We start from the raw sequence: 18,162 nt of genomic DNA, 5'->3' as shown, positions 1-18,162 counted from the left end.
AGTTCTATTGTTTGCAACCAAGGACTTTAGTATAGGCTATAACTGATAAAAACCAAGAAATTCAGGTATTGACAATGTTACATGCCTCAGGTTCTCTAATGTATTCTTTGATATCAGAAAACTACAGTTAGAGGTTACTACATTGTATATGCAAGTATCATGTATTGATTTTATTAACTGATCACTAGGGCTAGTTAAGTTGCCATAAAATTGACACAAGTACCTTTTCCAAAGTGAGAAGATTTATCTCAGACTGTAGTCGGATTTCTGGTTTGTTGCTTTGCTGATCCTTGAACTGATGGAACTCTTTTTCCAAAATCTTATACTTATTTTCAGCATCATTAAGCTGTATTAAAAAAAAAAAGTAGCCATTTTAAAACTATAGTATGCAAAGTTTAATATTACAGAATTCAACTGTTTCATTTTTTTTCTTATCCTAAGGCATGTTCATATTCAGAAAACTTAGAAAATACATAAATTATCATGAAGAAAATTAAGATCTCTAGGCATCTTAAAAATTTAGTAAAATCAACTGATTAACAATACAAAAGGAGTGTGAAATTTCTTATAAAATCAGTATCATGAGAACATCTTAAAATTTTAAATGGCAAATGAAAAAGTCATAAAAATGCTAAAAATAACTTCTTAAAGTGTCATGTGTAAGATTGAAGATTACAAATAAACCTGATTATCAAGGAAAATAAGCTTAATTTGAATGCAGTATTTACTGTTCTAATAATTTGATACTCTGGAATTTCTTAATTCCAATACTATACAACTTAAGGTAATTTACAATTATCCCTTCACACTTATAGCTAAGAAAACTGAGGATCAAAGAGCTAATTACTGAGGCAGTGCCAAAGAGCCAGTGGGCTACTCAGTCACATGAACGGAATTCAGATCTTTTCGTCCCCTAGAATAATGCTCTAATGAAAGCAGGCAATACCTCCTTAAATTTAACAACAACAAAAAAGACTGCCTTAACTAAACGCTTTAATTTCCCTTCAAACAGTTTCAGAACTACCAAAAAAAGGATATAAAGATGTTTTTCAAATCTGGGATTTTTTAAAAAATCAAATGCAAGCAAGTACTGTTAAAGATGCTTTCCAAAAACATACACCAATGTGACTATCTCCATCATTAGACAAAATAATTATCTAAGACATAAGACTGAACTAAATGTGAAATACTGAGAAAATCTGTAGCAAAAATGGAACTTATATTATGAATAATACTTGTTTTTTTCTAATAATTACCAACAATTCTAATTAAGATTTATCTAGCATCTTTAGGTAATTAGTATTCCACAGATGGAAATTTTCCATGTAACTGAAGTTTACCTTTTGAACATGAAAACTTACATTTTTAAAGTCAAACAGAAACCTCTCTAAAGTATCTCTCACATTTTGTTTTAAACAAAAGTTAATAAACTTAATATTTGGCATTTTTTGACCATTCAGGGACATTATCAATCTACTACTGGCGTTATCAACCAAGCTCCTAGGCATACTGGGCTCCTTTTCTTTTGCTAAGCGGTCCATAAATTGTATTAACGTATTATTAATTGTATTAATGTATTAACAAACTGCTATAACATATCCTAAAGAAAGAGAATAGGAGAATAATATCTCAAGAAAACATAAAACAAAAACTTGACCTAGACTTGGGCAGCAGGGGTCAGGGAAGATTTCTCTGGGAAAGTGATGCTTCAGCTGGAAACTGAAGGATTAGTATAGTTCACTAGGCCCAGAAAAGATAGAACACACAAAGATCCTAAGGGTGACGCATGCCCGGTATGCCTGAGGACCTGAACAAGACCAGTGTGGCTGGAGAGCACAGAGCAAAGGTGACAGGGTGGGAGATGAGGTGAGACAGGCAGGCTGGGTCCAAAGTATGCAGAGTCTTGTAGGGCAGGGTAGTAATCTGATCCTTATCCATGACAGAAAGGTGTCGTGATTCCCAAATTTCAAAAATATCACTCAGGCTGTGACAGGAAGAACAGGTTACAGGGGTCAATTACTGAAATCCAGAACACTTAAAGGAAGGTCCAGTATGGATAGGAGGATAATGTTGGGTTTTAAAAGCCTTTTAAGACACCCAAGCAGAGATGTCAAAAAGGCGATGAAACAAAAGATCTAGACAGGTTCAGGATAGCAGTGTGTAAGTCTCAGAGGTACAGATTTATTTCTGAAGTCATGGGCATAAGTAAGATTGTTTTGCACAAAATAATTACTGAGCCTGAAGGAAGTACAACATTTAGTGGCTAAATAAAGGAAAATAAGCCTGCAAAGGACCTGACAGGTGGCCAGAAAAGTTGAAAAAAATAAGGAGAATGGTGTTACAAAAGCTGAGACGAGAGAATATACAAAAACAAGGACAATAGTGTTGATGCTGTCAGTAAGACTGAGTTACATGAGAAAAGAAAAACACCCACTGAACTTAGTGACCGAGCCGCTGGTTGCTTCTCTGACAACTGGCTGGCTGGGGCGATGGGGATGGAAAGCTCAGGGGGTGGGTTGAAAGATGAGTTAAGGAGAGAAAATGGAAAGGAGCACAGGCAATTCTCTCATGGAATTTGGTTAACTGAACTTAGTCCAGTGATGCACATAGTTTCCTTAAATTTTCCTTAATTATTTTCTTTTCAATGGAGGTAATGGGGATTCTACCCAGTACCTCATGCATGCTAAGCAGGTGCTCTACCACTGAGCTATACTCTCCCCTGGTCCAGTGATATATGAAAAATATGTATGTTTGCTAAAAGGAGATTTATTAGGAAAAGATTTTATGTTGAGAATTAACTAAAATAAAGTACAACTTAAGCAACTATTTCTAAGGTGGGTGAAATTATTCCAATAAAGTCCTTAGCTTTGACTTAGGAACAGAAGGTCTAACTTAAAGAATATCTGAATCTCAGTGCAAGGAATATGATTAATAGTCCAAATTACTGTGAATTTTTATAACTTTAGTGAACCATTTCTATTATGTCTAGAATGCAAATAAACTCTTGAAGAGGTGATAGCTATTTTAATCCCACCTGTTGCTGAAGTCGGTGTTTATCTTCTTCTAGCTGCTTGATCTTTAACCTTTCTAGTTCAACTTGGTGGACACAATCTTCTTTGGCCCTGCGGACAGAGTCCTGGAGTTCCTGCAGGTTCCGTTCACGTTCTGATTTCAGCTCCTTTCTTTCTCTTTGAAGCTTAAAACAGGTACATCTTTAAATGGTTGACCCATTACTAGCTGTATTATATTGTTCAATATTCTGTCATCCTTATTCACAGTCAAAAATGTTCAGAGTATTTTACAAATCTATTATCACATCATTTTCAGTTAGAGTTAACATTTATGTATTGAAATTATAAATTTTTAATCATTTAATTCTAAAATACAAAGTTATATCCAAAAATCCATGCATGATATATAAATTCAATTGAAAAGGCCCTAATAGCTGAAAATCCCTATTTGAATAAAACCTGTTTTATTATGTAAGCAAATATGCCCAAGTTTCTTTTCTTTAGAAAATTATTTTCTGCCTGATCACAAAGAAGATAAGAGAGCCTTAGTATTAGGAACAAATACACATTATATTTAGGTTTAAATATGTGTATCAATTTAGAAGTCCCCAAAAATGTGTAAAAGATAAGGTTAGGGTGACATGCTGAGAAAATTTTAAGAACACATCTGGGTAAAGAAGAGGCATATAAGTTTCATGTGGAAGAAATTCTAATCATTCGAAATGATCTTTATAGTAATTTAAAAAAGCATTTAGGGTAAAATTTAGTTAAGACCTAATAAAATGCTAACTAGGCATAGTACTAAAGTTAAGTGTACACTTTCTTGGGATCTGACCTTTAATGGGCAAGAAGATACACCCTTCTCACTGAAAACACAACTGGGGTTCTAGGCCCCTGAGCCTGTGCTACATTTTTTCTTTGCTCTGGTCAGTGCAACTGTCCATTCCCTCCACATGATTGGAAAGGTTAACCAAAACTCTCCCCACTACGGCAGAAGTCAGCCCAGGCTGACGGAGGGAGAGTTAACCATTTCAAGTAACAAATGTTTCCTACCTATTCCTTATACTCTGAGACATTACGGATTCAGCTGGATAAAGCACATTTTATATGTCAAAGACTGTTTCCATGAACTGTATTTTATACAAGTATAAAGGAAAAACAAATGAATGACATGAATGTTAATACATGGACTCTGTGAAGTAAAGACAGATGGCAGACGGACACAGTACCTCCGACTCTGCAGTGGCAAGCTGCTGCTCTCGCCTCTCCAGGTCAATGAGGGTTTTCTGAAGTTTTCCTTCTAGAATAGTATATTCAGCCACCTAAAATAGAATAAAAGTTTCCTTATCTTTTCCTCAAATTCAAAACACAAATTTAAAAATGTATATATTATTATTTTACAGAAATAGAGGACTGAGAATAGGAAAATCATGAATTATATCCACCAATTCAAAGCAGAAATTCTTTCTACTCTACTCTAAGGAAGGAAGCCTATCTAGCTTCTGCATGGCTATCTCTAGTAACGTTCAGTGTCCCAAGGAAGCGCTTCTGCCAATGGTAGGTAGTGAGACTGCTAGTAGGATCTTCTGCTTAGTCAAAACTGAGCTCCTTAAAAATCTTCCTTGAGGTGGTGGAGGTGGATTGCTCAGCCTGAGGACAAGCACCCAGAGAAAGCGCTCTTGCAGGGAATCTCTCTAAAACTGGAACGAACGGGAGAGAACGTTGCCTGAGCAGCTGCCCTAGCAGGGGCTGCAAAGAAAAGACAGTATCTTGGGCTCACAAACTTCATGCAAGGGTAATACTAGAGTGGGACTAGGGCTTGCTTTAGAAGGTGAGCACACCCGTGGCATGTGCTGCACTGAACAAAGGAAAATGAAGACCTATAACAGGGTGAGGAAAGAACGTACTGAAGTTGCTAAGTGGAATTCACTGAACATGTTAATTTCTACTAAATGCAGGATATGTACAAGCACTAAACAAAGCATGATGAATTGGACTCAATCTTTGACTTCAAGCACAGTTGAAGAAGAGGTTCACACAACTAACAATTATGGTCACGTTGTTTAAGTGTGGCATTGGCAAAAAAAACACACATATGGATCAATAGAACAGAAGAGAGAGCCCAGAAATAAACCCACAGACCTGTGGTCAATTAGTCTTCAACAAAGGAGGCAAGAATATACAACAGAGAAAAGACAGTCTCTTTAGCAAGTGCTGTTGGGAAAACTGGACAGCAGCATGTAAATCAATGAAGTTAGAACACTCCTTCACACCATACAGAAAAATAAACTCAAAATGGCATACTTATATATGTAAGAAAAGACACAATAAACCTCCTAGAAGAAAACATAGGCAAAACATAAATACAGGCAAAATATCTGACATAAATCTTAGCAATGTTCTCCTAGGGCAGTCTACCCAAGCAATAGAAGTAAGAGCAAAATAAACAAATGTGACCTAATTACAACCTTTTGCACAGCAGAGGAAACGTTAAAGGAAACAAAACGACAACCTACAGTGTAAAAGAAACTATTTGCAAATGATGCCACTGACAGACGTTTAATTTCCAGAATATATAAATAGCTCATACGACATAGTAACAAAAACCCCATCCAAAAGTGGGCAGAAGACCCAAACAAGCAATTCTCCAATGAAGACATACAAATGGCCAGTAGGCACATGAAAAAAGGCTCAATATCACTAATTATCAGAGAAATGCAAATCAAAACTACAATGAGATATCACCTCACACCAGTCAGAATGACCATCTTTAAAAAGTCCATGAATGATAAATGTTGGCAAGGGTGTGGAGAAAAGGGAACCCTCCTACACTGCTCACGGTAATGTCATTTGGTATAGCCACTATGGAAAAGCACTATGGAGATTCCTCAAAAAAACAGACTTATGATATGACCCAGCAGTCCTATTCCAGGGCATGTATCTAGAGGGAACTCTGAATCAAAAAAGATACATGCACCCTCAGTGTTCACAGTAGCACTAAATACAGTAGCCAAGACATAGAAACAACTGAAATGTCCATCGACAGATGACTGGATAAAGTAGTTGTGGTATATTTATACAATGGAATACTCCTCAGCCATAAAAAAGAATAAAATAATGCCACCTGCAGGAACATGGATGGACCTGGAGAATGTCATTCTAAGTGAAGTAAGCCAGAAAGAAAAAGAAAAAGAAAGTATGATATCACTCATCTGTGAAAAAAAGAATAAGAACACTAATGAACTCATATACAAAAGAGAAATGGACTTGCATATTTAATAAACAGTCTTATGGTTAACAGGGGAAAAGGGATGGGAAGGGATACATTTGGGAGTTTGAGATTTACAAATGTTAGCGACTATATATAAAAATAGATTTTAAAAGTTTCTTCTGTATAGCACAGGAAACTATGTATGTACATGCATGACTGGGACATAGTGCTGTACACCAGAAACTGAAACATTGTAACTGACTATATATAATTCATTTTTTTAAAAGGACACATTGTTTTAAAATGCTGGAACAGATAACATTATAGTAAATGGGTTGATCAGGGAACGAAAGACAACTTGCAATAGTAGAACATCATATTTTGAACAGTAGTGTTCTGGAAAGTTGTAGATTGACATTTATATAAAATGATGTCAAGGGAAACATGGTCTAGAGGGAAGAAAATGTCACATGTATATCTCAGCCTGAGAAACAGACATGGAAGAAACGATTATCTTCATGACTAACGGTGAGGAATGGTTGTAGATTCAGGAGAAGGAGGAGGAGTATAGAGGAAAGAGGAGGAGTAAGGGGAGGAGAAGGGTAGGGGCAGTATCTCTCTCACTATATGATGGAGGAGGAGGCAGCAGCTAGTGTGTCTGTCCCTGTCTCTCTGTCTTTTTTTCTAATGGAGGAAGAGGAGGCTAGTGTCTCCTTCTCTGTCTCTGTCTCTCTGTCTTACTAATAAAGGAGGAGTAGAATGCTAGTGTCTCAGATTCTGTCCCTGTTCCTGTCTCTTTCTTACGAATAGAGAAGGAAGAGGAGGAGTCAGCTAGGGTTTGTCTGTTTTTGTTTTGCTTTCTATCTATATTATCTACCTACCTAAGTAATGGAGGAGAAGGAGGCAGCTAGTGTCTTCTATCACCTTTTCTTTATATCTACCTATCTTCCTACCAACGTATCTATCTAACTACGTATCTATCTGACTAATGCAGGAGGAGGTAGTGGCTGCTTTCTGTAATTCTATCTATATGCTAACCTGCTTATCTATGTATCTACCTACTGAATGGAGGAAGAGGAGGATAGCATCTCTGTCATTCTTTCTACCTTTCTACATATCTACCTTTGTACCTATCTACCCACCTTACGACCTTCCTACCTACCTATCTACCTGCCTAATGGAGGAAGAGGAGGCGGGTCGTGTCTCTATCATTCTATCTTTCTATCTACCTACCTCTCTACTTTCCTACCTGTCTTTTATTGCTTTACTGCACCTTAATGGAGATTTATGAAGCTCAGCTCAGCTATACCTATATGTGTATCAGTGAAGGCTGGGGCAAGTATTCAGACTGACCTATTTCTATTTATTAAGATGCAGAATCAACAAGAACAAATTTATATAGGATGAAGATAGTTTGTGTTTAGACATGTTAAATTTGAGATGCATGTTAGCCAGTTGGCAGTGAGTGCAGGCAGCTGAATAGTCAAACATACACTCACGGAAGAGGGTGAATGGATATAGACCTTATATATGTGTAATATGTGTACAGTGTATATAATTTGTATATAATGGCAAGAAAGTGGCCGAGATCACCCAAGGAGTGACTACACAGAGAGCAAAGAGATTAAAGGACTGGGCCTTGGAGCAAGCCAATAAAGCCCAGAGAGGCTGAGCTAAAGAGAAGGATCTAGCATGACGATTAAGGAGACCAGTGAAGACAGTAGAACAGTAGGATAGTAAAGAAAATCAAGTAGAGGGAAGTGTTTTAGAAAGGCAGAGATCAAACTGGGTAAGGAGGAGGGACACTTGTTTAAGAAAACCAGTGTGAATTAATTGTTCTAGAGACTCAGAAAATGAAACTGGTTAGGGCAAGCAGTAGGATTGTAGGGTAGCACTGAGGATCCCTTAAGGCTTGAGATCTTGAACTTCCTTAATTTCACTTCCTTAATATCCACTTTCCTTTTGTTCACAATCGTGTCATTATCTTACCTTACTATTAGGTTTTCAGCCTTTATTTTCATTTATATACACATATTACTGCTTTGCTGGTCTCCCTTGCTTTAGTCTCACATTCCTTTGTTCCATTCACTATACCTCCATCAAAATAACTGTTCTAAAATGAAAACCTAATTTCCTTATTCCCTTATATAAAAGACACCATGAAAAGAAAATTTCTCAAATTTCTATCTTTATCAAGCAGGGTTTATCATTTGCACCACAGCAGTGTCAACTGATTTGCGTGACTGTTTTCTCTACGTTCTCCTAAAATGGTAAACAACTCTACCATTGTAGATGCATAGGAAAAAGTTATTCCACTACCAACCATGGATGCCTCTGGATATTAGGGCTTAATTCTCTCTGAAAACCCTGGCAAACAAGGATCACGTCCATACTCCTCAAAATGGAATACAAAAGCATTTACATTACCTCCCCTTCCTCCCTTCTTCACATCAAGCTACATACAATTTTCTTAATACTAAGCCTATTTCAACTTCTATTTATAATGTCCCTTGATCACCTGGCAATATCTATTAATCTTCACCAAAGTGAAAGTATGATCTTATCTATGAACCACTTCCTCATGCTGCCTTATGAAGAATTGATGTCATCCTTCTTTGTGGGTACATGATAGCTATCTCCAGCTATCTGATGGGAAGTCATAAGGAAGACAGAATAAACATTATCTATTCAGAGGGCAGAAGACCAGAATATTATAGTCATAAATTATTTAGGACAAATTCATTAGTTAACAATCATTGAGTTTAGCATGATCATCTGTACAAGGTGATTATAAAAGGCAAAATGTAAAAGGAGAAAAAAATGACCATATACTGGTGTCTGAAAATATAGGTCTGGTATAGTTGCAAATATTTTCAATTCACCTCTGAGGCCCCAAGTAACTGTAATATTATCTACTTCAAGGTCAACTAAGGCTTCATTTGTTTGGGGAAAAGTTTATGTATAACTGAAAAGAATGAATTATTTTATCAATCTACTCTTTCTCAGGCAACAGAATAATTCTTCCAAAATGGTCTCAAAAGATGACAAAAAAAAAACTGGAAGATTTAAAAACCAAATCAACCACAATGATACACCTCTAGGTGCAGCTCATGTGCATGAAATATTCATTTACTATTACAAATATAATAATAATGTATACTATTTGAGTTCTAACTTGATGTCATTTATTATACGGACTGGTTCACCATTTCATCTTGAACTGATGGACTATTAGCTAGTTAATATCTTTTTTGAAGGAAGATACAAGCTTTTCATAGTAAATAAATGAGCTTGAATTTACTATTAGCTCATTATTTTGTGCAGAATAGCAGAAATAAAAATAAGTTGCATAATGTTCCACCAACATTACATAGACTCCCTCAGGTAAACTTTCAAAGTATTGATGAAGTCACATATTGTTTTAAACTTCAGATTAATTTTAACAATTTGAATTTTACAAACCTCAATATTGGAAAACTCAATTGCATTGTTTTAAAAAATGGCTTAAAGATCAACTCATCTTAAAAGTTAAATGAAAAATCTTTAAATTTAAATATTTTCCAGATTACTCAGATTCAACTAACGTAATACCTGAAAACTGTAAATACTACTTGACATAAAAGTCACTTTTAAGTAAAACTAGTACAATGCTTAAATATGTGTAAGGATTTCTAGTTATCATTTGGTTATTTGAATATTTCTTGAAATAAAAACTGGTATAGTCTTACCTCCTCCCCCTTTGATCTTTTTTTTTAAAGATCATTTTTTATATTTATTCACTTTTTGAGTAAGTAACCCATCAGCAGGGTTCAAAATCCAGAGTATACCTTACAGTGAAAAACTTCCCCCAGCCCTGACCTATCCATTAACTTTATCCAGACCAATACAACTGCTATAATTAGTTATTCCTTCAAGAGATTTACTTTAACATATAGTGAAGGTACGATCATTAATATTCTTCTTCTCCTCCTTCAATTTTTATCCAAGTTACTACCTTTTTCTTTACTAGTGATTCTCTCTCTCGGTCCCTTTTTTTCCATTCCTCTGCAAGAGCTTGCATATGAGCAAGTTCTTTCTGCTTCAGCTATAAAAAGAAGAAAAATAAAGTAAAAATATAAACCCTATATATTTCAAAAACAACCAATCAGCTACTTTCAGTTAAATAATTAATACTGATCACTGATACATTTCTTTCAGGCATTCTACTTTATTTAAAACAAAAGACAGAATGCCTGAGGTGACTGATATCCATATAATTATAATTCAGGACAAAGTTAATGGTAAGCTGTTTTCTACCTTTTCCTGTTAACAACTGATGATTCCAGGTTCCAGAAGGGTATGCTAAATGAGGACCCGAAATGAAAAGAAACCTTCAAGTTCTTAACCTCTGAATTCTAACTGTCAGTGCTAATTGTGCCCATAAATCATGGAGAAAGTTTAGGGGAATCCACCTAAGTGGATTCTGCCCAGATGTCTCATTGAATATTTTTTTATTCTCCATTTTATTTTTTTAAAGAGTAAGCATTCTTGAATTCAGAGGGACTAGCTAGAAAGGGTACTCGCGGAACATAGAGACAAAAGCCTACTATGGAGAAGAAAAAATACACAAAAATAGAGTTTTAAAGTAACATTTAAAAAGTAAAAAGTAAACCTGATTTTCAAAAATGTCTTCTTGCATCTCTTTCCACATTTCTAGCTCAAGTGCTGCTTTGTATTCCAAGGTTTCACGAGGCTCTGTTTGGATTTCTGAAGGACAAGGCGCTGGAGGAAGAGAAGATGGCTTTTGTTGTACAGCAGATAAACCCTAGGATATGAATGAAAAAAGCATACTGAAACAAACATACACACATATACAAAGAATAATTTCATGCCATTCAATGACATTTACCTGAGAAGAATCAGAGACAAAAACCTCACGCATTTTCACTAGTCCGTAATCTTCCAGAGTCACGGTGTAAGAAAGATCTATTATCCTGTTATTTGACCTACAAACGAAATCAGAAATATCTTAAAACTCGTGAAAACACTTTTATATTATTTTTCCTTCTATCTCCCCACTGCTAGGGCATTGAATAGGCAACATATCTTGTGCCTGATACTTGCTGCTCAAAGTGTGGCAGCTTCAGACTTCAAGAACTTCCATATAAATGATTTTATTTGATCACCAATACCATATTAAGTACATACATACATTTACTAGAAAGTGACATACAACAGGTGTAGATTATTTGAAAAGACCAAAGTATAAAAAATTTTTAATCTCACTGCCCACCAGTAAATACTGCTAAAATTTAATTTCCTTCCTCTTTTTTATATATATGTAGACATAGGTGCTCTCATGCATGTTAAAATCATACAGTTTTGTCCTTTTTTCCCATTTACAGAGGAGCATTTTCTCCTGTGTAATGACAAATATTAATTCAAAAATTAATTTTTAATGCCTGTAAAACATACTAATAAATGTATGTAGTAAAATTTTTAAAAATTAAAAATTATTAATTATTCTCAACTATTTTTCTCCTTTTCCTGGCATGAACACATTTATTCACAAATCTTTAACTGTATAGGAGCATGGCTTCAGGATTAATTCCTAGAAGTAGGATAGTTTTCCTAATAATAAATACCTCCCTGTATCTCAGAACTGCATGTAGTATTTAATATTAAATAAAGATAAAATGTTAGAGGCAAATAACAACAAAAACATGGCAACAAAAAAACATGACTTTGTCTAAATCAAATAAAACCTTAAATACATCCCACACAACTAGAACTCGTAATCAACTTTTATGTTTTCTTCTTCTAATCTCACAGATTTCAGAAAAAGTAAATGAAATAAAAGGAAGCACTATCATATCTGAAGTTGTCCTTTAGGAAAATCTCATAAAACTGTCTACAGAGCAGGTCAATGAAAGTTAATATTCATAACAAACAGCATTAAAATAACTTCAAGTAATGACTATTTTCATTATATTCTACACAAAGTAACTGATTCTCTAAAAACCTGTTCCAAGATCTCCAACTGAATAAAAAGCTTTACTGAACACTTCACTCTCTGAAAGTGGCTATGGATGAGAAAGAGTAAGAGACAAAATTTCAATAATACTTGTAGATCTCAGCTTTTTACTGGGCCTGATTTTCTTCTAGATTCTTACTATGCTTTAAAAAAAAGGGCATGTGATATATAAGGTTAAAATCAATTAAAACTTCTATTATTAAATATAAAAAGTTCATGCAACAAATATATTATTTTGCCTAAAACATACGAACTCAAATTTTTCACTGCAGCAGCGAATTTCAGGGCAAAAAACAATACGTATTTTTTAAAGTGCCAAATATTTTGTAACAGTCTCAAACTAGATTTGAGGTAAAAGTTAAAATATTTTTCAAGCAGAAAAATTCAAAACAGTGTAAAACTCCTTTATAAATTTGACCTTGAACTACTAAATTTAAAACATGCAATTTTGAACTTAAAATTGTCAGGCTAAAGAAAGGAGAGATACTCAACCTTCTGAGTAAGCATTACAGAATTATGGTAGCACACGTTCTCACTGTGAGAGTATACAGCAGGGGTCAAAAAGCTGAAGAGCAAACTGAGATATAGCCCCCATAGGTCAAAGAGAAAAGGTCAAAAAGTAAATGAAATGGAAGGATAAGAATGTAGGTAGCTAATGAGAATAAGAAGCAAAGCTAAGACCAATTATAGGAACCGTATTACCCTTGCGCTGCTATAATAGGCACACTTTCACTGTAGGTTTGTCGCCAACACTGTTCACCATTCGAACCTAAAAAGCGAGTCTTTTCTGCAGACAAGACATTAGAAAGTTGGATTCTGGCGACTCCCAGAAGTAAATCTTTACTCATTTTATCCTTGTGCCATAATTCAACCAGTAATGGAATCCTAAGGAAAAGAGAAACACATGACTATAACTATCAACTCTGAACTAAGACTTTTCTGGACTAAAATTTCTGAATTCTTTTCATGTAGTCAAAGATGTTTTTGTTACCTGGAAGGTAAAGGCTCAATTCTACAGGTAACAAATAGAAAAATACTACTACATTTTTAACACCTCTTTCTATGCAATGAAGAAAAACCCTTCCAACACTATGATTCCTATACGAACGATTAATTATGTGTAGTCAGTTTTCATTCTTTTAAAAAATTTTTTGAATTGTGATACGCTGAGAAAGTAAAATGACATTTCACAGATCTCATTTTTCTTCACAAATCCATTTCATATAGCTGGATCAACACCTGCATTTTATAGAGATTAAAAAAAAAGGAAATAATACATGACAGCCATTAGGTGAATCAATAATAAAAACTAAACAGTTTGTATTTATCTTCACATGTTGTATTAGGAAAAAACAAGACTACTTTCCAGAGTTCCTTCATTACTCACATAGTTTTAAGGAAGTTCTAATATTCAAACTCAGACAAACTCAAAAGCATAAACTTCTGTGGGTTTAAATATAAAGGAATCCCTCTTAATAAGATACAGATTTTCAACTGGTGATTTGAGAAAACAGTATCATACACACACACAGTGTATACATTACCTTAAGAAAGTATCCTGCAGCTGATGAGGCAGAGTTGCAAAATCAAATGCACAGTAAGACTGGGGAAGAAAGACTTCCATGTTTTTCCGAACTTCTATAGGAGGGTTAGTCATAATAGGAGCTGCACTTCCAAAGAAAGGATATGAGTACCTAGAATTTAAGAAAAACAAAATCTTAGTTTACAGATGAGATTTATTAGAAAGGCTGTTTTTAAAAAGTGTAATATTAAGATTATGAGCAAATAGAATTTTTAAAATAAATGGCACAAATACATTAATCACCAATTTTTAAATTGTATTTAGTCTTTGAACTGAGAATCAATGACAGCAACTGACATACATACTACAGGTGAATCAAACAGTGACATAACACCATTTCTTTCCTTCATCATAAAAGCCACACCACATTAAACAGAAGAAAGTCTGACTACTGCTGAACTTATTTTGTATTTAAAGTAATGCTCACTTTGATTTCATCTTATATTTTATTATTAAGAAAACTAGAATTGAAACTCTCGTAGTGAAAACTGCTTTTCCTACAGGAACAATCCTGTGCATACACTCAATTGGTATATAATTACATACACTGAATTTAGATCATCTCAGCGAGTGTATCACCTAGACATTTAATCACTACACTACATAAATTTTATCAAAGTTAAATGCCCAACATTTAAAAAAAAAGAGCTGTACAATGAGTCAAAGACAGAAACATGAGTCCTTATTATCAACCGATTTCTGTAGAGTCTTAAGTTGATCATAACCATTTCCTTGGGATAGAATACTCTTTCTCTTTTCTATGCCAAGTGAATGTCTAGCCTCCCTCATGTATTAACTCTGAATTTGTCTTCACCAGGTAAGAGTTCTTTGTTTATATGGACCCTGTATCCCCAATACTGGGCAAACTGTTGGCACAGTGTAGGCACTTAATGATTATAAACAAAATAAACAAACAAAAAATGATTCTATGGAAAGAATGAAACACAAAAACTAGTATTAGTGCTTTCTAAGTGGGCTTGTTCAAGGCTTCTCCCTTATAGCATCCAGTTTTAGATCATCTCTGTGATCTGGCCAACATCATCTCTAAGTTCCTAAGATCAGTTTCTCTAGTAGCAGCAGAAGAGAAAATGGAGTAATTCTTTGTTATATACCCTCTGTGAGAAAAGCTATGTCTATTAAGAGAAAACTTTTCTTTGGCTTTCAATTTAAAAATAAATAAATAACATTTTAGTAAAAATTCTCTGCCTTTGACATGAGATAAAATGCAGAACTTAAGCTGGATGGACAGACTTCCATTCTGTGACTTTACTATCACACTCAGCGCTGGGCCCCTTTGATTCTATTATTCACACCAGAGCTCAGAGGATTATGGAAACAACTTGAAAAGGAATCAAAGAACTGAAAATTTAGATACAAGGAGTTGATTTATGCACCGAAAGGAAAATATGCCTTGAATAACAGGAGGAAGCATTGAGTAGTTGCTGACATTCCTAGGACTGACAATCCACAATGATGGGAAGATTTTCTCATTTTAATCACATATAGATCAACAACTTCATTACAGATGCTAATGCTTGCTCCACAGTAATCAATGAGAACCTTAAATACTCCAAACTAAAACAATTATTTTATTACATTTACTATATATATATTTATCTCAGCCAAAAAGTCTAGGAAATGTAAGATTATTAAAAACAAGCCATTGTGTAAAGCCACTTAACTGAGTAAAATATCTGTTTTAATTCTTTAAATTGAACAGTGTGGACACAGTCCACTTACAGTTCATTTGGTATGGTTTTTAGATTCATAGGTATGAAAGGTATATATTAGGAATATAACCTCCCATTATAATACAGTTTTATATTAAAATCAGATACTGTACTTCCATTATTTCGATCTTTGGCACCTTTTCTAGAACCACCATTTAAGTTCCAGAGTCACTGCATCTTAAACAGGAGCATAAACAAGTTATTATAAATACCTACAATTATATCAAAATAGGCAAAACTGTTATTTCTCATACCACCAGTGCCACCTGGTTTACGTTTAAAGTCATTAGGACAAGCCCCCTCCCCCCATTCTATGACTTCACCATCACACTCAGCGCTGGGCCCCTTTGATTCTGTCCATTATTCACACCATTTAACCAGTCCACTGATTTAACAAATACTGTAACTCCTTTGGTGACACTTCTCCTCTGCAACTCCCCCAAATAGGGGAAAGGCATATCTCCTCAGAAAATAATACTTTGAAACAAAAGCAAATCACACCTTAATATACAGTTGATTGGAAAGCCAACTTCCAAATCATGGATACTCCTTAAGTCTATTGAAAAGCAAAAATGATGTGATGTTGCTGGAACAGCAATCTTCTGTCCTGAAGCTGTTTCTGAAGCAATGGATGTAGTCACTGGCTGGGCCAGTGAAGCAGGTACAGAAGAAGTGACAGCTGAAATGAACATAAAATTTTTTTTAAAAAACTCCACTTGCTAACAGTTTCTTTTAAATTATTCAGATAATTTAAAGACACCATCTCATTTACCTTCAAACAAGGAATTTGACTATTTGATTTTATAAACATAGGAACTGAGGCATAAACTTCTTAAAGTGACTTGCCCCAAATTCTGTAGATTTTAATTCCCATTATGGAACTGTTTAAATAACAGCTTACTCTCAACATATATTGCAAAACATAAAAGCACACAATACCGATGCAGTAATGTATGACAGCAGCCTGACAGGCACTAACATATTTCCAAGAGGCAGGTGACCATAACTTAGTATTTGAAGGGTTGTATTTGAGACTTACTGCAGATAGAATTACATCACTTTTTAAAAAGTAGTTTGGTTATTTTTAGCACATGTGACAAAGTCTAATAAAAAACTAGAACTTGAAAAGACAGAGGTATCTAGTCCAAACCTGCTATACACCAGAGACACTTAGTGAATGGCCCAAGTCCTACAGCTACTCAGTGACAGAGCTCTTATCTTGCATCCAAACTTCTAACTCCTAATCCACCACTACACTAATTACTTAATGCTACTAAATTTAACTATAGCTCCTTATGTAACAGATGGAGAAATTTTGTAAGGCCAGATAAATATGCATTCAAATATGCATTCTTAGACTATTTCTTAACTTTAGGATCAAAAATGATTATTATGAGGATACAAATTAGATTTCTTAACATACTTGTAATTCTGTAATTCTGAAGGATACTCTAAAGTACATATCACTTATTTACTTTAAGTATTTTCATAAGGGACAAATAAAATAGATGATCATCACACTTAAAAAAATTATTATTATGAGTTTCCTATAAGACGCAGTTAATAGCTCTCTTCTCTACAGTTCCAATAAATTCAAGACAGTCAAGAGTCTGCTAAACATCTATTTGAAAGAACTGTAGTCGTTAATTTCTTTTGAATAAGCTACCATTTCTAGTATGAAAGTAAATGAAAAATTCTCTTACATTTTAGCAAATTCTATCATAAACTTAAATAAATTGTAATTACTTTAAACTCATTTTTTTTTAACATCACCACACATTATTGGCTCTTTAAAAACAATTTTTACTTAGAACCCATGAAAACTCTCATAGTCATTTATTCGATTATTAGATGGCTGAAAAATCTATACCTACAAGATTTGTAAAAGGATTATCTTACCCTTTGGATTTGGTTTTGTATCCTTATCATACTGTAAGCTTTCCACTTCACTTTCTGTTGCATCATCTTTTGTTGGAGGTGACTGGTTGTAAGGTGGAACAGGTGACACGCTTGGAGATTTTGGCCCAGTATGTATCTTCTCCTTTATGGGGGTTAAAACTCTCTTCTTTGAATGGTGTGGCTCAGTTTCATTCTGGGTCTTTAATTGAATTAAAGACTAAAAACAATTTTTAAATAAAGTATAATTTGCAAAGGACTTTCCTTCATAATCAAGCAAAAAACGTGATTCTGTTTTTAAAAAAGATAAGCTTCCTTTCCCAGTTTGGATATTCCTAGTCTATTTTTCTTCATAATTTGCAAATTTTCTTATAGCATCTAGGACCAGAAAAAGGAAGATGAACAGGAAGGAAATATGATATCCTGAGCTCAGTATTATCCTAATGCGTAAGAAGGGGTATTTGATAAAATAAGTCAAGCATAAGTGAGGATAGGGAATATCCTAGAAATGGTATTCCCACCAAGACAATACAAAGGAGGTCTATACATTACTAAAAATTAAAAAAAAAAACCCTGAAAACCCAGATGTCTAGTATGATGGTCTCTCTTTGCTCCTCAACCTCTAAAAATACATGAATATATGTTTTTTCGAACTCTCACTTCAGTTCACAACCTACATAAAAAGATTTCATGTAGTTCTTTAAAAGAACAGGACACCA

The 18,162-nt window shown here is 34.5% G+C and overlaps 1 protein-coding gene across 8 annotated transcripts in view; it reads right to left on the bottom strand.

Moving 5' to 3' along the window:
* The window catches only part of CEP120 (centrosomal protein 120), a 124,969-nt gene that overhangs the window by 66,735 nt on the left and 40,072 nt on the right, over positions 1 to 18,162 (bottom strand). For all 8 annotated transcript variants that reach the window (XR_012070095.1, XM_072957701.1, XM_072957695.1 and 5 more), the window contains 10 exons: positions 17,447 to 17,663; positions 16,049 to 16,226; positions 13,780 to 13,929; positions 12,938 to 13,120; positions 11,111 to 11,207; positions 10,874 to 11,026; positions 10,217 to 10,306; positions 4,241 to 4,333; positions 3,035 to 3,196; positions 224 to 346 (listed from right to left, as the gene is read on the bottom strand). Coding sequence is in view for 7 of the 8 variants with exons in the window: in XM_072957701.1 (XP_072813802.1) it covers positions 224 to 346; positions 3,035 to 3,196; positions 4,241 to 4,333; positions 10,217 to 10,306; positions 10,874 to 11,026; positions 11,111 to 11,207; positions 12,938 to 13,120; positions 13,780 to 13,929; positions 16,049 to 16,226; positions 17,447 to 17,663 (1,446 nt within the window). In the remaining variant the exon portion in view is untranslated. The remainder of the gene's footprint in view (positions 1 to 223; positions 347 to 3,034; positions 3,197 to 4,240; positions 4,334 to 10,216; positions 10,307 to 10,873; positions 11,027 to 11,110; positions 11,208 to 12,937; positions 13,121 to 13,779; positions 13,930 to 16,048; positions 16,227 to 17,446; positions 17,664 to 18,162) is intronic.

The sequence above is a fragment of the Vicugna pacos genome, chromosome 3 (assembly GCF_048564905.1).
Source record: "Vicugna pacos chromosome 3, VicPac4, whole genome shotgun sequence".
In the NCBI taxonomy this organism is placed as follows: Eukaryota; Metazoa; Chordata; class Mammalia; order Artiodactyla; family Camelidae; genus Vicugna; species Vicugna pacos.
The sequence above is the reverse complement of the archived record's forward strand: the minus strand, read 5'-3'. Positions and strand labels throughout refer to the sequence as shown.